Source organism: Cydia pomonella, chromosome 5 (genome assembly GCF_033807575.1).
Source record: "Cydia pomonella isolate Wapato2018A chromosome 5, ilCydPomo1, whole genome shotgun sequence".
NCBI classification, from domain to species: Eukaryota; Metazoa; Arthropoda; class Insecta; order Lepidoptera; family Tortricidae; genus Cydia; species Cydia pomonella.
In genome coordinates, this window is record NC_084707.1 from 3,653,638 (window position 1) to 3,678,240 (window position 24,603).

Sequence of the window (24,603 nt, forward strand, 5' to 3'; positions counted from 1 at the left end):
TAAAAAGCAACAACAAATAAAAGAATTTTGACCCATATATGTAAAGTAGATTACCATTGATCATCGATTTTATTTAACAGACGGGTGAACCGGACCACGACATTGTTCGGTCAGCTTATCCCTTTGTCACTTTCATTGATAGCTACATCCTTAGCGGGCGTACGGTGAACCAAATTCCACTCAATCGTACAGGTCTCAGACCGTACTAAAGTCGCGGTCCGAAACGCCCATCTGTTAGTGCTTTTAGATCTACAACTTAAGTGCCAATTACATCCACACTTTATCAGGCCGATATCAGACCCGATTTCGGGCCCGAGCAAGAGTATTTTTCCGTTTCACCAAATATCAGCACGTCGTTTACAATATTGTAAATGTATAAAAATGGTTCATATGCAAAAATATCAAACATTTTTTTACTTTTCAAATATTGTTAACGATGTGCTGATATTCCGTGAAACGGAAAACGTTTATCAGTCCCGAAATCGGGACTGATTTCGGGCTCGATATCGGGAAGTGTGGATGTAATTGGAGCTTTAGGATTTTGATTAATTATGGGAAGAAAAGAAAACAAATAATTAATATGTGATAAATAATTTATTGTCTGGCGTATTTTACAATATCATTGTAGGCCTACTCAATAATGATTCATAATTACACGTATTATCACTTTAGGGTGTTTCTATACACACTTACATAAATATTTATCTTTCACAAACCTTAACATACTATTTTAATTTTAATACTTATTAATGGAGTCATTAAGAATCACACGAATCTGGCGCCAAAAAGTAGCTCGCACACAATGAAGTTCTCACTCACGCTCTCATTTTAAAACGACTTGCTTAAATTCATTGAAATATATCTGACGGGTCTTACGGGCACTAAGAATAGGGCTAGTTCAGTGGTGTCACTCACGAATTCGAGCCAATCGTGCAGTCTAACGCAACTAGTTGCGTTGCGACCAATCGCGCACGTGATGCGAACTCATCAACCAATCGCGTTGTGGCGTTAGACTGCACGACACGATTGGCTGGAGTTCGTGTGGGTGTCACCGCTATACTGGTAACTGGTCCCATTCTTATTGCCCGTAAGGCCCGTCCTTAGATATAAGTCACTGCTTAAATTACATGAAAGTTGGCATGAACATTTACGTAACATATGTGGCGTTCCATGCCTGAAGGGCCCTTATGCTCCATCCAGGACCCTTCTCTTATGGAAAGCCACATATATTTACGCATGGTATTCGCTAAATATTGTTTTATAAAGAAAACAGATAGTGACTAATCCTAGTTAAATTTTAAGTTTGTGAAAGATAATTATTTATATAAAAACTCTATAGAACCACTCTTAATCAACATCTTAAGAATATCCTATAATAGAACTTATTTCACAATGACACTTAAAAAGCCTATCCTATTGCAATGCCTCAAAGTCGATTTTTGATTACAAGTGGAATTGTGAAATAAATTGATGTTTTAGTTTAAATACAGCTTACTTTCTGCTACCTTGTGTTTTACGTCTCTTTAAAACTCAAAAAATAACAATACAAAAAACATGCTAAAGTAGGTACCCTAAGCATCAAGAATTTCGTTAACTGGCCGCCATTTCCTATTACTATAATATTCCTATAACACAGGTGCATAGTTCATACAGCTGTCCTGCTCTCACAGTGGCATTGACCACCTGGTATCATCGGCGGGCAGCAATATAATTATAGCATTGACATATAAATCTAAGGACGGGCGTTACATGGGCATTATATATGGTGCTAGTTCAGTGGTCACTCACGAATTCGAGCAGTCTAACGCAACTAGTTGCGACCAATCGCGCGCGTGATGCGAACTCATCAACCAATCGCGTTGTGGCGTTAGACTGCACGATTGGCTCGAATGCGTGTGCGTGACACCGTACTGGCCCCATTATTATTACCCGGAAGGCCCGTCCTTAGATATGTCGATGTTCGTGTGATCCACGATGACGCGCAGATTTGTCAAATCTAACCTTTATTAACATGACAATACGACTCAAGGCTCACACGATCTATATGCGGGCAAGCAATAGGAAATGACAGGTCAATTCTTCGTGCCTAGTTCTTACATTACATATAATACGGATTTACAGTACATATGGGGCTACTTTATAGCACTAGTGCGAGAAGTAGCATATTATGTTACTGTGTCGAACATTTAAAGGGCCATATGTACTGTAAAACGTTGTACGATACATGTGCGAATAGGTAATTCGCAACTCGTGTCGATTTAAATTTCCTATTTTTCGCACTTGTATCGTAATGTACTATTTTAAGCTATTATGTGTTTATGTGCCTATATAAATTTTAATTAAACACAAGGTCCAGGTTTCAGTTATTCGAGATGTTTAAAATTACAACTATTTCTGAGAACACGGATTATGGCACGTTATCAGATGCAATTCGTAACAATGTCATGATTTACGTTACTCTGTGACAGACACGTGAATGTAAACTCTATATCAACGTGTATAAGGTGTTTTTACATGAACACGCTGAACAGAGTAACTGCTGTTGCTTTATTATTACTTGACTCAGTTTTCTTTATTACATGTTTAAAAATACTTCCTATACCTTGGGTACGGTGTCACCTATCATATCAATACACATTTTCAATATTTTGAGACTAAGAATTGCGCTAGTTCAGTGGTGTCAGTCTCCAATTCGAGCTAATCGCGCGTGCCTAACGGAATTAGTCGCGACCAATCGCGCGCGTGGTGCGAACTCATCAACCAATCGCGTTGCGGCGTTAGACTGCACGATTGGCTCGCATTCGTGTGCGTGACACCGCTATATGGCCCCATACTTATCGTCCGTAAGGCCCGTCCTTAGATATATATGTCAATTGGTTTAAGGTTATAAATTGTATAGAGATGACAGCTGTCACCGAGACCCAGGCTATTTGAAATATACTATAATGATTTAATGATTTACATCAATCATTTTATATGGTTATGTTCAAATTCAAAACTAAACGGTTACACTGTGTTTACATAAAGTTTTTATCTTACTAAAGTTACCGTTATTTTTAATTAAAACATAACAATACAAAGAATCTGGCGAACAACAAAGTATACTAAATTCGGTTATATAATTATGATAAAAAAGTAATTAAACCGTATGTTACCAGCCTGGGATGTAACTTCAAATTTTTTTGCCGAAGACATACAGGTTGATTCACGAAAGCTGGCACGAATGAAATGAACGAAACTTTCATTGTATGAGTATCAGGGGCGGCGCTAGACCAAAACTTAATGTGGGCAAGATACATTTTGCGAGGCCCTATGGTCGAATTATGAATAAGCCATTGGGGCGCGAGGCCACTCGGACCGCGGGGCCGTAGGCAGTGGCCCACGTCGCTTACGCCTAACGCCACCCTTGATGAGTATGTTACAAACAAACACTCGTACACACGCAGCTTAGAAATAATAATACATATGTAAAATAACCATAGCTATCTGTTTTCAATGTAACTCTGGACAATTTGTATAGATATAATATGGATTAAGAAATTAGTATGACGAAACTGGGTCCTGTAACACAGGGTTTATAAGCTCAGGACACAGGGTCGTGATTTACTGTATGTTTCTACAATAAACTTTTTTCATTCTTTATCTATACTCAGTGATTTTGGGGTCGTGATCATGAATATCAAAAATGTATTGAGATGAATGAAGATCATGAATATAAAAAATCCAATGGACACGTTGACTCTTGGGGGCCCGACGTAGACGAAACGTATGGGACCAGGGATAAAAAAAATCACGATTTTCATATCGGCCCCAACACATTTTCGACATTCAGGATCACGACCCCAAAATCACACAGTATACAGTCAGAGCCACCATTTTATTGATTATAGTGATACACACATCAGAACCCTTAGTGTAAATTTATTCGATAACGTGACGTACGCGTTTGCGTTAAGTCTCATTTTGTATGGGATTTAGAAACAACGTGCCAAGCGGGACGTTTTGTAAACTCAAAATCCCTTTACACTAGGGGTACAGATATTTTGATTCACTCATTCATTCCATTCGTGCCAGCTTTTATGAATCGTCCTGTACACACAATATATTCAGATCGTGTCATTCACGAAGACGCGTGTCTTGACTCGTATTGTCATGTTATTAGAGGTTAGATTTGACAAATTGCGCGTCATCGTGGATGACACGAACTATAATACTCTAAATTTGTCTTCCGCTGAATGTTTAAGAAAACGATTAATGTGACATTCAGATCTCAACTGTAGCTGCATTACTGAACCTAATGATATTACGGCGGTGTTGATGTCGCTGTATCTGTCAATTCCCTTGATAATATGAGTGACGTTCGCCGCCGCATTACTGCCGCAATTATGACTAGAGATGCACCGAATATTCGGTTACTATCCGGTATCCGGTCCGTACCGGATATCTACATAGTATCCGGCCGACCGGATAGTCATTTAACGTGATTTTGGGGAAGAAGAAATGAATCTAAAAACAGTCATATACCATTTACGAATATTCGGCCGACAATCAAGCCGAATATTCGGTATCCGGCCAAACAACTATCCGTTGCATCTCTAATTATGATGACATTTATGACGTTCAATCCCTCACTCTTCTATTTCTTAAATTGACAGAGGAAGCGCGGCGGGCGCGTATATACTGCAGCAGTAATGTCGCAACAGTAACGCAGGTGCAGTTGCAATCCAAACGCCCACCTTTAGTTTTACAATTTACATCTAGCTACACTGTCAATTGCGAAATTAGCCACCAATGTGGCCCGTTTTCAAGTCATGAATTGACTTTGTTTACTTTATTATTGGGTAGCATTAACAATTTTTTCCGCGTTGTTCATAGTCGGTCGAACGCATTTCTCAGTAGAAAAAGGCGCGAATTTCAAATCTTCTACGGGAAGCTTTCTTCGGATCTACGTTTTTTTTTTTAAATTTGCCGCTTTTTTCTAGCGACGGAATTGGATTGACAGGCTATATTGCCGCTAGCAACCATACAGTTCGTTTACCTTTTCAAAAACCAGAACGTAAACACATTTCGAGACAACACAGTGACAATTTACAATTCTAAAGATAAGTCTTGTGTTTATTATTCTATAACTATATTAGTGAGATAGCTATAAATGCATACGATACGCTAGCGATGCTTTGGCATTGACAAAACATGGTATTAATCTTAATTCCTTATTTATCCAAATGCTTTTTTTAATCTATTTCTGCGTGCAACGGAACGTCTGTTTCTAAGTACGTCCCTAAACTGAAAAGGATACAGCACAGATTGTATCTAAAAGACAGAATTTCCCGCAAAAATGTGACAAAAAGCACGAATATAACGTATTTTATTTTATATTTTTACCTTAAAAGAATTTATCTCTTTTCCACATTTTAGGTATCAGGACAAATATGCTTATACCTATTTGAAGCAGCGATTAAATTCAAATTCGATACCTATTTTGGAATAAAAGAAGCGTTTATACGACGGATACATCCTTGTAGGTATCATAAATGTCAGAAACAATATGAGGTCTGCACAAATAAACCCAATAAGTAATACTCATTACACATGGTCTTGCTTGCTATCCTGCAAGAGCGAGAGGCAGCTATCTGCTAGTTAGATAAACAGTATACTCGCACCTGCATCTATTACTTTCATTTTACGATAGGAGATAGCTGCATCCTGCTCTTGTAAGATTGCTTATAATATAGTTGTGTAAAATTCATGCCGTTAGTGTCACATTTTTGGTGAAACCATTATAATTTTTTGTTTACAGTGCTATAGCTGTACGTAATGTACCTGTATTGAGTACGTCTTTAAATACTCAGTTTCCTAATAATAATATTAAACAAAATTAACAACAAATTAAGAACAATTGCTTAGAACAAATGGTAATAAAATTTCGTTACGATGTAATAATATCTTTACACATACTTTAATATTTACAATTTGGTACTTTTTAACGTTAACTAATACATACACGATTAACTTTAATTTTACATAACAATAACAAAAAAGCTATAAGTCTATTGAGAGCTATTTACATAAGCCGTTAAGTCCAATCAAATTAAAATCAAACCGTTAAATTTGGCGTTGATATGCAGTATAATATATCGATTATTTCAATTATTGCACATGATATAATATAGATCCAAAAGTTTTAGATACGATTTCACTTATTTATATAACTAAGCGCAATCGAGTTGCAACTCTGCAGAGAAAGACGCTGATATCAGTTAAAAAGATGTAAGTACAAATTGAATTATCCCTTTAACATACAGTTGTTGCGTCAAGAATGAGTCGCTACTCGATAATGACACTACATTAATTTTCAAAGACCTATCTATGACTGGTCTATTCTAATCCATATGATAATCACCTCAATCCTCATTCAGAACGTTTAATTTCAAACGCAACGTTCAAAGAACTTCGTTAACCCGCGCAGTTGGTAGCGCTGCCGGCACATTATTATTTGCCGCGGCATCCTGGTTATTTGCCGTGCAATAAAACTGCTTATGCGCCTTATAAGTGTTGACATATTTGAACGAAATATCGCAAGATTTGCAATAATTTGGGGTTTCCTCTTCTGTCTCTGGTTCTTTTTTTATGTCCACGACCGGGATAGGGGAGGTTTCCTCTGTTTCTGGCTCGTCGGTGGCGTGGACTAGGCGGGCGTGGCGGACGACGTTGCCGCGGTAGGTGGAGGTGTAGGCGCACGAGCTGCAGCGGTGCACGCGCTCTCCCACGGCGGGAGCGGGGGAAGTGGTCTCACGGCTGTCTTCCTCAACCACGCAGGCTATGTAGCTCTCTTCCTGGAAATTAAAATATAGCATTTTAAATATTTGCCGGATACATTTGAATGAATCAACTTTTTCTTGTCACTCGTTTCCATGGTTACAGTCGAAATAAGAATTTAAGTCAAGTTAACACAGTTGAGAAATGGTTACAAGCACACTTAAGAGTTAAGGATCTTAGTAAGTTAATTTTATTATAAGTAAAAATTTAATAATTATAATTTCAAGATCTCTGATTACTTAAAGTACAGGTAGGTAGGTGTTTACTGAAAAATGTGAAAATTACAAACATGATGAAAAGACAACTCACCTGCAAATCAGCAGGTTTCTTCGGGAAGTGCATTCGTATGTGTGTACGCATCCCGCGTAATGTATTGCCACGATAACGGCAGATGGTACAGCGGAAGGCCTTGACGCCTGCGTGTGCCTCCATATGGCGCTGCGCTGCCGCCGCTGTCGGCGATACCACATCGCAGCACGGACACTTCCATCCTCCCTCCGATCCAGAAGCCGGCCTAGGAGCCTCGGGAACAGATCGAGGAGACCGCGTCTCGCGCTTCGTGCAGTAGTAGCTCTGATGCGTTGCCAGATTGTCTAAAGAACTGAAGTGGATCCCGCAAGCCAAACAGTAAAGCTGGCGGTATTGAGGCGGTGGTCCAGGCTCCGGAGGCGCCGGACTTACCCGCTCGTCTCCGCCTGAGTTACAATAGTGTTGCTTATGTACGCGATAATTCTCGTATTTGCAGAAAACGATGTTGCACTCTTTGCATTTAGACACGCCTTGCTTGACTAGAACTTGTGGGGATGCGGCTGCCAGAGGCAGTTCTGAGGCTAGACGCATGGCCAGGGCTGGCGGCAGGATTGCAGGCGGTACGGGAATGAATTTGCTCTCAGGCGGGGAGGGGACGCTTGGAGGCTTTGGCGTTGGCCCTCTGGAGTCTCGTCGTCGGCGCTTTGGTGAGCTCTCTCCAGTAGGAGATGATGATCGACGCTGTGGTGACGGCGTGCCTGGAGACCCTGGGAGCGACGGCGCGCAGACAATCTGTTCTGGCGTTGCGGACCGAAGCCTATTTTCCTTCTCATGCTCATCAGTACCCACTGATTCAGGAGTTCGCCGCACGCTTAAATCCAAAGGGGTGCCACCATCTTTCAAAGTCTCCCGAGGCCGATTGGCTGACTTTAAAACTTCGGCTTCTTTTCCATCTGAATTCATATTTGGTATAGCTCGGCTGAGCGGTTGAAATGTGCCGTTTGGTAGCAAAAAGCACGGCGTGTCGGGATCTGGTAGAGTAGTGCCCGGGAGGGTGCTCGCGCCCCGCAGGAGTGAGTACGGGACGATGAGTATAGGATTAGTAGGCAGGGCTAGCGCATATTGGTTCTGGGCGGGTGGTGTGGCTCCAGGGGAAGGAGGCGCAGACCCTGAGGTTACAGAACTTCCTCTCGCTGAAGCTGCAGCAGGTTTCACCACCTGTCTCGTGCTGCAGTAATGTGTTTTATGAGCTCTAAAAGTTTGGATCGAGCTGAACCTTATATCACAGTCGGCGCAATACCGATCAGGCGACGGTTGGCCTTCGGTAGCTTCTCCATTAGAAGTCGGGGTCGGGGCAGGGGTCCCGCTGCTGACTGGAGATGAAGAATGCATGCGCATATGTCTGTTAAGGCTGACTTTCTTATCAGCGCTATACGAGCAGTAGGTGCAAGCATATTGCTTTCCTGTACGTCTTGGAGTCTTTGCATCGCTACTGGATTCATCTCCGGCGGCGTCAGCGCCCGGTTCAACAGATTCGGCAGGCTTCGGCCGCCTGTTCGAGCAGTAATGCTCCTGGTGCGCTTGCAGCGTGCTTAGAGAAGAATAGCGGATGCCGCATGGCTGGCACATGTAGCCGGTCGGGGCGACTGGGAAGAGCGCAGGGAACGCTGCCGCTGTTAGAGCGAGGTAGTCCCTGGCTTGCGCTTGGGTCGTCGCAGGCGGCGGCGGGGGTGAGGGCGAAGGGAGCTCGCGTTTGACCGGCGCGGCGGAGGGCGCCAGCGCGGGGTCAGTGGCGAGGCTCGTGTTGAGGCGCAGGCGCGGTGGCGAGGCGGCTGGGGAGCCCGCCGACACCGACGCGGGCGATGCGCCGCCGCTCGACGCGGCCCTCTCCCCCCCCGAGCTCGGCGTGCGAGGTTCTCCTGGCATCGCCTCGCTCTCGTTTCCCCATTCCTCGTCCTCACCTGAAATAAGAAGGACAACATTTACATAATTTATTAAGCAGCCAGTGGTCGGATAGACGCTAATGGATATGCAAACAAAAAGTATCGAGCCCAATATCGGCTCCTATTAGTGTCGGGGAAGCGGGTGATAGTCGTCACCCGTCACGTTTTGCGCTATCAGTCGGCGTCAGTCAGATCCAGGCCCGAGTCGAGGCATACATTACGCTCCTAATTGAGACGTGCCCGCGCTATGTAAATGTCGCCGCGTGGGTGGGGCAGTACATGTTAACAAATGCGAGAAATGTTTCCAGATAATAGCGAGCTAGTCCATCAATATCGCGCGCAAACAGAACAAAACCTTAACGGGCACATGTAATTGGATCTGATTTCCAGAAAATGCTCGCTCACCTTCCTTTTTCAGCGACAAGGATCTCTACCGAGCGAGGAATTAACCTATCTTTGGCGCAGCGATCTCTCAAAACGCCAATTAATGAGAGGCTCAACTTCATTCTCCTGGCCCTGTGAAGATCATTATATGGGCACGACAGCGCGATGGACGCGACGATTGGGCCCGCGCCATCTCTCGGTAACGAATACGACTCGAATCGGATTGCGTTCGGGTCACGCTATCCTAGCGCGCGCTGATTGGCCGGCCGATGTTTGGTGACGCGCGATTGGCCGTTAGAGTATGCGCCGTCATACTCGAGTTATCGGAGTTCGTTAGCGTTCGCTAAATAAGTTATAAAGCGATTGTTCGGTGAAAGGTTGTACGTAGAATCAGATAGATGGCGTGACTGGGTGTCGTTTAGCCGCGCGCTGCAGCTCGTTTCGTTAACGTTAAAATGATATTCATCTGTAACCTTTGTCTTTATAAACATGTCAGCGAAGGCTTTAAATGAGAGAAGCATGCGATGCATAATTCGCCCGCATAGTTTTGACTAGTCATAGAATTATCAAAGGCTTTGTTGCGCCATGCATCTCGTGGGAGCAGACATGTTTGCAATCGCAATAACTCAGCGTTCAAGTACGAGCGTTATTCTGAATTATAGAATAATGTAAAGGTTATTCCAGAGATTTGTGAGGATATCGGTACGTAGTTACTTACCACTGTATCTTGTGGGTACCTAAGTACTTTTTATTTAAAATGTAACGTATTTACAATTTGAAATTAAAGAAAACTAGTTTTTGGTAGGCACAGACGGTCGATGAATATGCCCATACCTATACTTGAAAGGGTTTCTCGTATTAGCATACTTGCTCGCAAGGTAATAATGCTTCCTGTAGATCTATAAGTAGTTATTATTTCCACGTTTTATTTCATTTGAATAATTAATCACAAAAAAAATAATTCTTGTTATATATGGGTAAGCCAGGATGCGCATGCTCTAACAATTTAAATAAAAGTAGAAAACAATCGTAGGCAAGCACAAACACGGAAGAGGAAATTATACAAAAAAGAAAAACATAGAAAAGCTGCATCGCATGGCATAATTGTTTAGTCGTTTATAAAGATATTTTAAGGTTCTGTATCAATTGGTATCCACTGTCGAGGGTATACAAGTTTGCAGGGTTTCCGTCGTATTTGTTAAGTGGGTATGAATGATGTGCTCGATGTCCTGCACAGGAGCCCCGTAATTTGGAGACTATTCATCCACATTTAGATGCACTGATTCTCCGATGAGACAATCACGACAAGTAGGTAACAAAAATAATCAAAAAGAAGAAAAAAAAAACATGAAGACAGAAATAAGTTTACATATTTTTTTAAACATTAACTTAGCATCATGAGAGCCACTTTTGCCACCGAGGTTTAAATACTCCAAACGACAGCTAAACAAAGCGTAATTCACCATGTTTCTCCTTGATCCGTCCGGACGTGTCGAACTAACCGAACACGTGTCACGGCTGCCATCTTGTTTTATCTGTGGCATCGCGCCCAATTAAAATAGTCGTGCATCGGCCGCGTCAGAATCTGTTGATAGTCATCGGACCGTGAGCGATCACCAACTTCGTGATAACCGGTGTGATCCATCATCGAATAGGACGAATGGTTTGGTAGCCACTGATCAGTTAGTTGTATATGAATATTAAGTGTATGTATCGGGTAATTCAGAACCTTCGCTAACGCTCGTTCAATAAAACGTTGTCACAGCAAACGCAGGATTAAATACAAAGCAGGCAAAGGTACGATATTATCTCACATTTTTTGGAATTAGCATCTTTTCCTTACGTATCGATGTGCTAGACGATGATATGAAATTTTAGAGATTAAAAAAGTACTAATCATAGTTAACTAAATATATTTACCTACTCAAAATAAAAAAAAGTGCGTTTTAAAGAAAATGTAAAAAATATGTGGGATTTTGGGTGCTGTATAGTTTTAGAGTTTGCAAAGTCACCCATTGAGCTAACTTTTTTACTGCTTTATTTTTAAAAGTTTATAACTTCATGACAGTCAAACGAAAGGTATTCCGTTCAAATGTCAAATACGAGTTGCTCGAGCATGAAATTGATTTTCTGATATCACGGCGATAAAGTTCATAAATAAAACATAACATGTATTATGTATGCCGTTGTGATTGATCTTGGCTGTCGCCGCCTTCATAACTGTTATTAGTCAGTACAAATGCCCTTTACAGGGTTCCGTATACGAAGGGCAACCCAAAGAAGGATACGCTTTGGGTTGCCAGATGTAAAATTTACAAAATTTCTTATTTTAAAACAACACCCCTGACAAGATATCAAGACATCATAGACTGTTTTAACATTGTTCAGACTTTGTAGTAGCAATGTATGGCAGTGTCACAGTTACACGGCATACATATTTTCATAGGAATATGATGTTTTAGTTATAGGAAATTCGGCACTGTCCCTAGATGAATTAAAAAAAAAAAAAAATTGTTTATTTCGGACCATAATCCATAGAAATTGATTAGTAGTCTTATGAATAAATATATATCTACAGGAAACTTAACCTAGTAGGTATTGGGTCTTACCCTATTTGTCCCTCCCAATAATCACATTAACCCAGTATTTTGTGAGCGGGCAGTCGAGGCGATCGGCCAACGTCCTTAGCATGCTGTTGCTGCTTCCGCGCACTCTCCCAAGCAGTGAGGCAATTCTTTTTCGCCTTATGGCAAAGAAGTCGTCGGTTCTAGCCTCGGCGAACATGCCCGATGCGCTGAGTGATGAATTTTACTCAATCTACTTCAGTATGATGTTAATATCCAACCCACCTCTATTAGGTACATTACATGACCCAGTCCTCCCATTTCCATTCTACCACGGTGAGACTAGGCATGGACTTGCGTTCCACCCTAACGTAAACGCTTTGCTTCCAGCTTTGTTATGAAAACAGCTGAGTGCTTCTTCTGGTGGTTCTCACTTCTTGCTAATCTATTCCCAGCCCAATAACTTGGATCTTTTCAATTCGAGAGTGAATAGAAGGAAATACAATAGAAAAGCTTTGACGACCGGTTTGGCCTAGTGGGTAGTGACCCTGCCTACGAAGCTGATGGTCCCGGGTTCAAATCCTGGTAAGGGCATTTATTCGTGTGATGAGCATGGATATTTGTTCCTGAGTCACGGGTGTTTTCTATGTATTTTAGTATATATATCGTTGTCTAAGTACCCTCAATACAAGCCTTATTGAGCTTACTGTGGGACTCAGTCAATTTGTGTAATAATGTCCCATAATATTTATATTTATATATATAAAAAAAAAAAAGCATACTCCATCCTAGACCGCATCGGTACTTGAAATTGTGGTCAAATGCTTACCTTCGTCCAATAAAAAAATCTTTCTCAGTCTAATAGATTGTTGCCTCTCACTCATGTCCCACATGAATGCTAGGTTTAATTTTATAAACAAGATCGATATAGGTAAGTCATTTGAGGATAAGTTAGCAGCGGCATTGACTTGCCAGTCTACTTGTATCGGCAGATCTTGCAGTAATTATGGGAACGAAATGAGCGCTTTACTGAGCAAACGAGAGCAGTATTTAGTTATTAGACAGGTCAGTAACTGGGGTCTCTATTGTTTCGCATAAAGTTTTAAGTCATAATGTATTGTTTGTCCGCATTTTCGTTAGCTATAATTTGGTTTTTCTCAGAAACGCGTAACTTTTCAGGATTGTCATAAAACAAACCTAACCTAACCTATCAATAGGATAACCTAAGGAAAAATAATATGACTATCATTACATTATGACTTTCAATAATTATGCGAAACAAAAGGGATCCGCAGTAACTGACATGACAATTAAACCCTGTAAGGCTTATAGGTATTTTTTGCTTGCACAAATTCGATTCTTCTAAATCGAAACCCGAGATTTTTGTGCTAAGTAATTGACTTGTAATATTTGAATGTAGGTTGTCATATTCATTTTTAACAAAATACCTATTAGACAGTCAAATACTAAAATTAAATTACTAATATTAGACAGTCAAATACTAGGTCCTTTATAATATTTGATTCAGTACAACAGGCTCGTCACGACTCCGTGGAAAAAGAATAAAGAAAGAAAGAAAAATTGTCATCTCATCATGAATATTATGATTGCTGCCAGTCAGATTTCTAGGACCAACTTAAATTAACATTGTCTTTAGTTAAAATCAAAATGGACTCAACCCAACTTTTCAACTCAAAAACTATTTATCAGTGCTACCATCTAGAATCTACGCCCTGTCAACTTAGCGTCACTACAACTCGGACACCATTAGCGGTGTTGCCAGCTAAAAATAAAAGCATAGACAAAGGTTGACGGACTGTAGATTATCGATGTTGGCATCTTGATGCTGTGTTCGTCTGTTAGTTCATCTGTCATGCGGTAAAGACTGGGTGTTTAATTTGAATTGAGAATGCTTGAAATACAATCGCTCCTGTTTTGGTTTTTTAATGCGTAACGTTTTTTGTTTGTGGTTAACAAGCGTTATTGTATTGGGTTGGAGAAATCAGATCATTGTAATTGGTTTGTTAAGCTAAAGAATGATATTTTTTCTTAGATACGCATGACTGGAGTGAAGTAAGTAAGTAGATTGAACCCAAAATGAGGCGAATTATTCTATAATTGAATCCCGAGAGTTGCGAGTGCAAGTAACGCCCAGGGTGGAAATAATTTTGCTACCATGTGACACATACTGTCTTTCACATTACCTATGAGGAAATTATTGTTTAAAAATATTAATCAAGATAAATAGTACGCAAAAAATTAAAAAAAGTATCATCAGTAGACACTTCAGCACGCAAGTGCCTAGCTGCCTACTTTATATGGTAAAAAACTTTCCTAATAATTTAATAAACATGGCGAGCTAGAGAAAATGGTCTATTGATAGGTCAGATGATAGACGAATTAAAAGCGCAAATTTGTGCAACTTTCAATGGAATGTGACAGGTGAGCGTCCTCAACGATAATCTCTTTAGTGAAAAATTGGCATTTTAAATTCTACTGCGGGCGTTCGAATTAGCGGTCCGTAACGCAATCTTTAGCCTTTTCCAGGCGTATTACGATTTATGGACCACATACGTGCCAACAGAATCTTGACTTTACCATTCCGATTTAAGATTCAAATTAGATGGCACTTTCCGCAAATATGATTTGTCTTCAAATGAATCAAAGTTGGATTAATTGGAATACATTCGGATCTTTTGGGAAAACCTTATAGATTGGTGCGGCCTGGAAAAGCGTTAAGTGCACTTCGCAGTTATCTTTTCAGGAGCAACTGGGGAGCAACTAACCACAAAAAATAACTGCAGTGTGGATGCACGTTTATAAAACATTCAGAACTGTATTTTAGGGCATATTTGGGACTAAAATTCAACTTAGAATAAATTTAAAAGTGGAAAAATTACTGCCTTGGGTGAGATTTGAACTTACGGCTTCTGGATCGATACTCTGCATCGCTCTTACATATCGCTAGGACCCCTAAAATTTGCTATGGATGAGGTCTTGGTGGCTCAGTTGGCAGAGCGCTGGGGTATCGATCCAGAGGACGTGAGTTCAAGTCTAAACCAAGGCAATAATTTTTCCATATTTAAATTAATCTAAGCTTATAGACGTTTCGGCTTGTTAAAAGTTAAGTTAACCTTTCTAGAATGTTCTTCCACTGAAAGAAATAGTATATAAAAACCCTAGGTATCCAGCAAATGAGTGGCGGACAATATTCCATACATTACAGCTATCTGCGTCGACGACATCAAGATTTATTCGTCATGCGCGGGACATGCCCACTACAAGGAAATGTTTATCTACCTCGCTTACCAACGTTTTTGCTGCACGTTTCCATGACACGAGACGAAATTGTTTGTATATTTCACTAGGGTTACAAATTATGTGCTACTAAATGAATTTAAGAATGTATTGCAAAAAAATGTACATAGTTAAAAAAAAAATGGACCTGTAATTAGTTAAAAGTTAATTGATTCCAGTGTGTTACGACAGTTAAACCATTTCTATTTAAGTTATATGCACGAAAATGTATAGGCGTATGCTATATACCAGGGGTGGCCAACTTGATTAGACCCAAGATCTCCTGTTTACTAACGAAACCCTGTGCGATCTACCAATTACATACTTCTTGAAACCTTAAATGAAACTGGTCTACGTATTTATATTTTTTTGCCTTGCCACGATCGACTGGACTAACAGTCGCGATCGACCAGTCGATCGCGATCGACCTGTTGGCCACCCCTGTTGTATACTTATATGTTTGAATTAAGTACAATAAATAGAATACAATTTACATGGTTAATTTTCGTAACACAAGTGAATCAATTACTTAAGACTAATCACAGTTTAGTTATGTTATGTACAATTTGTTTTGTAATTCACCCTTAAGTCGGTACCGACTCACGTATATGATTAAAGCGAATAAACGCTTGACATATTTCGTTCCGCCTTTGAGGATGTTCGACTGGAGCACCTACTTATCGCGCGGAGCGTTCATTAGACTTATTAATATGTGAAAAACCTGTTTAAAATAATATGAATATGTTTGCAAAAAAAAAAAAAATTACAGTGACAATTGGACCTGTATAGGAAATTAATTTTGGTTTGGGTGAAAATTAAACGAAACAAAACGAAATCTATATGCTACTCTGATTAAAAATGATTTAAATTTTATTGAATCTAATCTATAGGCAAAATCAGCTCAATTAAAAAAAAAAAGAAATGATCGTGTGACAACGGACCCATGCTCTCGTCCGCGACACCGGACGATAGCGGAATCGAACCTGCGATATGTTAATGCTGGTCCGATCGTGACGCACGCCCGTCCGCCACTTCATCGCCATCTGATTATATATTTACTAAATAGTAAATAGACGTAAGATTAGAGGGTGGGAACGCTGAGCTCCATAAACTACTTTCGTGAAGGAGTAGAAATTTATAGAGGGCACCACTGAGTATTTTAAGCAGGCAACATTTTGTATTAAGAGTTAAACGAAACCGCCGCCAAAAAGCCGCTCCTATACAATGAAAGCTACGCTCTCATTTTTAAACATGCTTAAATTTCAGGAAACTACTTTATATTATATCTATGTCTTGGTACAAAAAAATCGGACAAGTGCGAGTCGGACTCGCCCACCGAGGGTTCCGTACTTTTTAGTATTTGTTGTTATAGCGGCAACAGAAATACATCATCTGTGAAAATTTCAACTGGCTAGCCTGGTGACAGACGGACGGACAGCGGAGTCTTAGTAATAGAGTCCTTTGGGTACGTACGGAAACCTAAACAATGGAGAGACTACGAATTTTGTATGTAAAATTTCTTCTCTTTATATTAATTTCCATATTTGACAAGAAATCTGAGGGTCCACCGCGAATCACGTTCGACGTGTTGCCTCTCTGTCGCATCTTGTAAATTCGTACATAAGTGCGACAAGGAGGCAACACGTCGAACGTGGTTCGCGGTAGGCCCTCTGTTGTTCCCTAGGTTAAACTATTTTAGTTCCATATTATTTAATTACATATAACACCTGTGTATTGTAATGTATCTGATTATGAAATAAAATACAAATAATTTCTACTCTTTCTCATCGGATTATAAATTTGTAATACAGAATTGGATACAGAAAACTCACGTTTTTATCATCGTAACTGGGCGTGATAATGAGAAGAAGTTAAAAAAAAATATATATATATGAAAACTAAGAACTGTTTTAGAAGACACACGACGGGAAGTTTGAATGAGGTATTTGTTGTTGGTAAATAAATAAAATAAATAGTATTGCTATGTAATGATATCAGAGTAAAACCTCCAACTACCCTTATCCGTAACTAATTAACATCCCCTAATCACCGTAAAAACGGAGGGAAATTAACAAAAAATGCTAACAAAAAATCAACCCACTTTCTTACTAACCCTTTTCACATTTCCAATCCAAAACGTCATAAAACCAATGAAAGGCCTTGGCACTTAAGCCCTTTCGTTTTGTCATGTTTGCAATCGTGTGATCGCTACCCTGCAAAGTTAAAGAGGTCATTAAGTTGCTTGACAAGTGGGTGCTTGAGGCCTTTTTGATTTAATGACGTAATGCGGTATGATTGATGTAGAAAAAGTTAATATTCATGAACTCTTGCTAAATGTACTTGCGGTTTGAGAGCTGGGGAAACGTGGACGCGGCATATTTGGGCCTACATTTTTTCATATTTGGGATTTTTAATGTTAATTTTACTGAGAATCAGGAGCTCTTTCGATCCTAATAAGTGAAAAAAATTTCACAAAATTACGTAATAAAATATGTACAATAAAATGAAAATATACTATACATAATTCAAATAAAAATATTTCATCTATTGGTTAACTTATCCCGTTACAATACTCCTATGTTCCCAATAAAAAATATGTAGTTAAAAGTTTTCCTCGTCTAGTCGTCAGTAAAAAAAAAACAATATAATGCCGTATCCATCTCCAATTTCTTTGAAGAGGGTCATTCATCAACAGTAGTAACATACTCGTAATTAAAAAAATAGTTACACGTGCGATGCCGAGATAGCGGGAAATTAAACCGTTTTTGATAATAGCTTTTGTATTAGACCTACCTTTATTTGGGGTTTAACTAGTGGGAAAGTATCGTTTTTTATTTCAGAAAAATGTACAGCATTGCAGCAGGTAAAAGGTGCCTACTTAGAATTTTAGATATAGAAATAGAAATACTTTATTTAATGTAAAAAAATAAAACTTAACATATACACGTTATTCTCACTCAAGATGGATGCCACTCAGCATATGCCAATACTTATGGCCACTTGCATGGTGCAACCCACTAACCTCGGGTTAACCTGTTAAACCGTTAACCTAGTGTCAAGTTCAGTTCAGTTCAAATATACTTTATTCATGTAGGCCTAGCAACAAGCACTTATGAATAGTAAGACAGTATTACATATAATTATCTTAAGCTAATTATCAGAGCAATTTATAGATTGTTGCCACATGTGGGTACCCTTCTCGACAACAACTCAATGCGGGTGGCTGTCGCTCTTCGCCTGGGCTGCGATGTTTGCGAACCTCACATATGCATCTGCGGCACTATGGTTGAGAGTAATGGTCACCATGCGTTGAGTTGTTGTCGGGGCGTGGGGAGGTTTCCACGGCACCATGCCCTAAATGATATTGTAAGGAGAGCACTTTTGTCAGCAAATGTACCGTGCTTGATGGAGCCTCCAGGACTGAGCCGGTCCGATGGCAAAAGGCCTGACGGGCTGACTCTTGGACCATGGGAAAGGGGTAAGTGTCTTCTCTGGGATGCCACTTGTGTCAGCACTTTTGCCGCCTCGCACATTGGCCGGACTGTCCGGACGGCAGGAGCGGCGGCTGAATTTGCGGCACTCCGAAAGCGCGATAAGTACTCGGCGCTGCTGTCGAGATATATGTTTGTCCCGTTAGCGGTAGAGACGTCCGGGTGTTGGTGTGCCGAGGCCAAAATTTTCTTGGGCGAATTGGGGCGGCGGTTGAGGGAGAGGGGTCATGATCCTCGTTCCGGGTCATTCCTGATGCAGAGGCTGTCTATCGTGATTCAGCGTGGCAACGCGGCGAGCGTGATGGGCGCCTTTGCGTCTGGGAGGGCTCGGGACGGGTTGTTTGATTAATTTTTGTATTTGTGTCTTTCTTTTTGTTTACTTTTACTCCTGTTTAGTTTATAGTCAATTTTAATGTTTTTTTTTCCATTGTATTTTAGTGGATTAGTTTCTATACATTTAGTACCTATAATAATGGTTTAGTAATTGATTTGATGTATATTGGATTAAATGTATATATTACTTAATTCATTAAAACCTGTTATATACCTAAAAAAAAATAAAAAAATTATAGATGTTGTAAATATTATTCCATATATAATACTAATGAATATAATTCATAGATCAAAATTATTACTAAGGATTTCACAAAATATCGTCATACAAAAAAAACTTGTTGCTAAATAACTAGTTGTACTGGTAACCATGGGACATCCAGGTTTAACGGGTTAACCGCGGATTAGTGGGATGGTAGAAGTAGTGTTTAGCCATGACGCTGGTTTTCAGGGCATTTTTAGATTAGGTAATTATAAGTGCAGATTTTTATTTTTACGTCGTTTTTTTATCGTTTACTTACTTTTTACATTTTGTTAAAATGTGTATGATTTGAAGAACTCTTTTTAGGAGTCCATACCTCAAGGAAAAAACGCAACCCTTTACAGGATCACGTTGTTGTTCGTCTGTCTGTCTGTCAAGGTCTTGGAAACGCGTGGAGGTATCGAGTTGATATTAAAACCATATATGGAATAAAATCTACGGTCCCTTGAAGCTGTAAAAAAATCAAACTTTTAAGTTAACGTAAAAAAAAGATGCGGTCGTTTATGTCGCAAAAACCGTATATTTCGACACTCGCAAGGGAATCAAAATTTATAAAGTGCTTCCCGTTGACCTAGAACTATGAAATTTGGCAAATAATATCGTTTTATAGTACAAATACAGGGAAATATATATGCCCCAAATAAATTTGCGTTTAAGAAATCGGTACGGTCTTTATTTGCTAGTAGTATGAAGGATTCCTAATTTCTATTATTTAGTTTATATAATTTATATATGTATATATATTGTATGTATTATTTGTATTATGTATATATGTATTTTGTTGCTTATGTATGTTGAATCTTAGGTAAGCTTTTGTGTTATTTCGTTAATAGTACCTAGTAATAGCTAATAGCACCGCCCACAATCTCTCTGCTTTACCTTAAGGTTGACTGGTAGAGAATGCCTTTGGCATTAAGTCCGCCTTTTGTACGATAAGTTTTCTTTTGTGCAATAAAGTTTAAATAAATAAATATTTCAAAAGATGAAATAAAAAATTTGTTAGATTTGTACGGAACCTTCGGTGTGCGAGTCCTACTCACACTTGTTCGGTATTTGGCCAGATCACATCTTGTCCCGAAATGTATGTATGTATGCAATTTAATCAACAGTTGAGACATTCAACAATAAATAAAATTGCCTAAATTTCGTTAACGGAAACAATAACTCGACTGCCATTAAAACATGCAATCTAATAAAAAATCGTAATTTGCTGAAAATTCATGCCGGTATTTTAATAGTGTATAATTTCAGCCAATATCGTTTTATTCTTATTTTCGTCTATCGTGCCTGCAATCATAGTTTCTGCATGCAATTTAGAACCTAAATCAACTAACTTTATTAAAGTAAAATATTAAAACTGCACTATGGTTGCATGTCAAGTTTTTTTTCATTCCTCATACATTGAAAGTAGGTGGGATAACTGAGGACAGATGGGGTAACTTTAGACAATAATTTTTACCTATGAAATAATGTATGTAGTTAGTTGAACAAATTAACCATAAACTGGTAAATCCTTATTCAGAGATTATAACATTTTAATACCCTGTTAGCCACGCTTATATAATTGGAGAATACTTATATTTCAAGTACAATGATTTGGTATTAAAAAATAGAGAAATTGACTTTTTTGACTCACGGCTGGTATTCAGGAGCCAAGTTGTTAAAGTTCTGGGCCATCATACTTCACATTAAGCAATTTGACATGTTAACATTATTTATGAAATTCTATAATTTTTAGTATAGTTTTAGGATTTTTTAAATTATATTTAGGATAGTTTGCCCATTGTTATAACCAGACAAACTTGTTTGACCGGTTGTATATTGTAATAATGCTTTGAATGTTGTCTTTTGAGTGTGCCTTTAATAAAATAAAATAAATATTTTTTCCTATGTCCAATGTTACTCTTACTACTCCTCCTGTCCCCAGTTACCCCACTTACCGGTAGTGTTGGAGTGGACATCTCATTTAACAGGGTCAATTCACACATTGATTATAGATAAGTGTACCAAACTATCAATACACCAAATTATTATCGGAATCTGATAAAAAAATAATCGTTTTACCAAAATAAAATCGACCTATTTAACACATACTTACCTAAGCATTTTATTTTAAGCGAAGTCATGAGCCTTAAGCGCGCGACGGGGCGTGGTCGTATTAAGGAAAGAACGATTGCTCTCACAACTCATGCTGCCCTAGTACTTGCTCCGCTAATACGTATGACATTGTTTGAAAGTTATGCATAAATAACTAACTTTTTCAGGGTTCCATAAAATTTTTTGGCAAAAATGGAGCGTATTATCAAAGATTAGTTTTAGTACAGTCAAAAAAACTATTAGCTTAGCACCCATATATAAAAAATTATGTAATATCTAATAGTTTTTCTGACTGTACATACATAGGTACTCAATACTAGTTTTGTGTTCTGTAGCATTAGTTTATGAGACTGCTAGCTTAACAGTCCAGACGCGATTTATTTATTTAGTATACATTTTATTTTGACACTTGGAGAGACTTTACACCTCCAAATCTTATTAGTATTAGTACTCTGACATTGGAGACCTTATACATCGCCAGATTTAATGTATTTTTAACCATAGAGACTATACATCTCTATTGTATTCTAGTAATTATTTATTTTAATAAGATTATTATAATGTAATGTTTACCCAGGTATTGGCTACTATATTTATAAATGTTGTTATGTATTTTTCATGTCACTATATGATGTTAGTGTTACTATAAATGTTGTATTGACTTGTAAAAGAGCCCTTGAGGCCTACTTGCAGAATATTTTTTTGAATTTTGAATTTTAATAAAAATACATAAAAAACATCCATGACTCAGGAACAAATATCTATGCTCATCACGCAAATAAATGCCCTTACCGGGATTCGAACCCAGGGCCATCGGCTTCACAGGCAGGGTCACTACTCACTAGGCCAGGCCCATCGTCTAATAATATTATGATGACATTGAGATGATCTGGTGATGGAGACAGGAGATGGCCATGGGAAATCTGTGATAAAACGATGTAAACTAATTGTGTTTCGGGCTGTTAGAATTGTCTCGATGAGTATTAGTTGCCTGTGGGAAGAAAAGTACAGTCATCAATAAAAGCTTGTGCCAAAAACTTATATTATTAGTTCTCTATATTCTCTAGATCATTGGATCCCGTATCAAGTTTTAGAACCAATATAAAATTGTGCCAATTGATAAAAAAACATTGAGATTAAAATGGAGGCCAAGAATTGAATTGTATTTAACTCTAACAAAGAATGTCTACAAATCCCGTCCACAAGTCCAGGGGTCTATTACGACAGTAACTCAGGAACAAGTAAACACAGCACACAAGGCATTTGCATTGCTATCGACTTTTTAAATCTATGCAAAACGCGCGATACGGCCGCAAACACATGCGACTGCCTTTGATTAATAACCGAGGATATTTTAGTAGGAATTTTGATAATTATAATTACTGTTTTATTTGAGAACCCTTTTAAATGTTTAAGTACCTGCTAATAATTAGGCCACATAGTTTTTTTGTTTTGTATAGATTATTTGTAAAATAGGTATGAGTAGGTACCTTAATGTGCGCACGGAGTATAAAAACGTTGTACAGTCAGCATCAAAAGTAGCCGATGAAACAGCGCGCCAAAAGTATCTGACATTCCGGATAAGTTTTCGAAATATAGATACATTTCTAAAATTCGCGCTCAAAAGTATATCTTTTACGGTCTTATTTGTTCTATATTAAAGACACCACTTTTTGTTAAGCCGTTACAGAATGGTAGATACTTATGAAACGTTATTTGATCCGCTACTTTTGATGCTGACTGTACTCTTAAACTTCATCGGTGGAAAATCGTAATTTTAAAAAGCAGTTTAATTGGGTTTTCATTATATTTTGTTCTGAACCCCTAGTGTAAATTTATTCGATTTCGTAACGTGACGTACGCGTTTGCGTTAAGTCTCATTTAGTATGGGAATTAGGAACAGCGCGCCAAGCGGAACGTTTTGGAAACTCAAAATCCCATACAAAAACAGACTTAACGCAAACGCGTACGTCACGTTACGCCATCGAATAAATTTACACTAGGGGTACTGAATACTCTGAGGCTCTACCGCGAAAAACGAAAATCGAAATTTTGTTATCTGCCTCTATCGCTCTTGCATTTTCGAACGATAGAGAGGCAGATAACTAAATTTGGTTTTTAGTTTTAGCGGTAGGCTCTCCGTATATGTGCCATGTGCTAGCCTCGCCCAAAGAGCATATAATCACTACGTTTCTCACCTAACGTTTTGTATAAATGGCTAGAGCAAATTCGAAAGAAGGTTTTGATAACGCCCTTATTCTTAAAAAAAAAAACTATTGCATTATACAGTTACAGGGTGAAATTGTTATGTTTACCTTGTAAGGTCAGTCAGAGGTAATATTTTTCATTTCAACAGATTTCATTTGTTTGATCTGATTCACCCTGTGGTTCGATTCGCCCCGTTCTACCATACATACATTGCAAGTTAAATAAAAACTTGTAAAAACCGGTAAGCGGTAGGCAGTAGCAACGCAATAATCTCCGCACATATTTGAGTACTTATTGGAGTTGTTGGGTTCACCGTATCGACTCAATAAATTCAACCACTTATTATAATTACCATTTCGACAAAATGGTTGCCAATATGGCGCGAAGCGATTGATTATCGCGCGATAAATAAACAAGAAAGAGCTTGCTTACAGAGTCCAAGTCTCAGGTGAGCCAGTTTAACGATCTCGTGTGGCATTCTAACACAAAAAATCTATTATTGATTTGTAATTTAATATTTGGGGATTCACTGAACTTATCTAAATAGTGAAAATAGTGAAAAGTTGTACTTAGCTTAATAATTAATCGTGTTTCAGTTTTTGGAAATTTAATAAAATAGCGGAGCCAAACTTTTTCTTAGTTTTAAGGTAAGCTCGCGAGGTCTACAGCTCACAGAGTCACTAGTGTTTTTTTAAATATATTAATTGTATAGGTATGCATATTGTATGTATGCAGGCAGTCTGTAAGGAACCTTTGGACATTACTTGCCTGAAAATTAATTACGTTTGGTTTGATTTATCGTAAACAATAGCGACACTCTTAGATTAAGAAGTATGACTGCTTCATTCTATTTATAGTGTGTCTGAGAGTTATTGGAACGCTAAAAAGATTCTCAAATGATGACCTAGAACCGGTTTGTATTCAGAGAAGGGTGCCAAGGTGACAATTGCCTTGCG

The 24,603-nt window shown here is 38.8% G+C and overlaps 1 protein-coding gene across 2 annotated transcripts in view; it reads right to left on the minus strand.

Annotated features, from left to right (window-relative positions):
* Positions 1-575: 575 nt before the first annotated feature.
* Positions 576-24,603, minus strand: part of LOC133518479 (zinc finger protein ush) — a 307,695-nt gene continuing 283,667 nt past the window's right edge. For both annotated transcript variants that reach the window (XM_061852189.1, XM_061852187.1), the window contains exons 2-3: positions 7,129-9,029; positions 576-6,836 (exon numbers count right to left, since the gene is read on the minus strand). In XM_061852189.1, the coding sequence (XP_061708173.1) occupies positions 6,444-6,836; positions 7,129-9,029 (2,294 nt within the window). In that variant the 3' untranslated portion in view covers positions 576-6,443. The remainder of the gene's footprint in view (positions 6,837-7,128; positions 9,030-24,603) is intronic.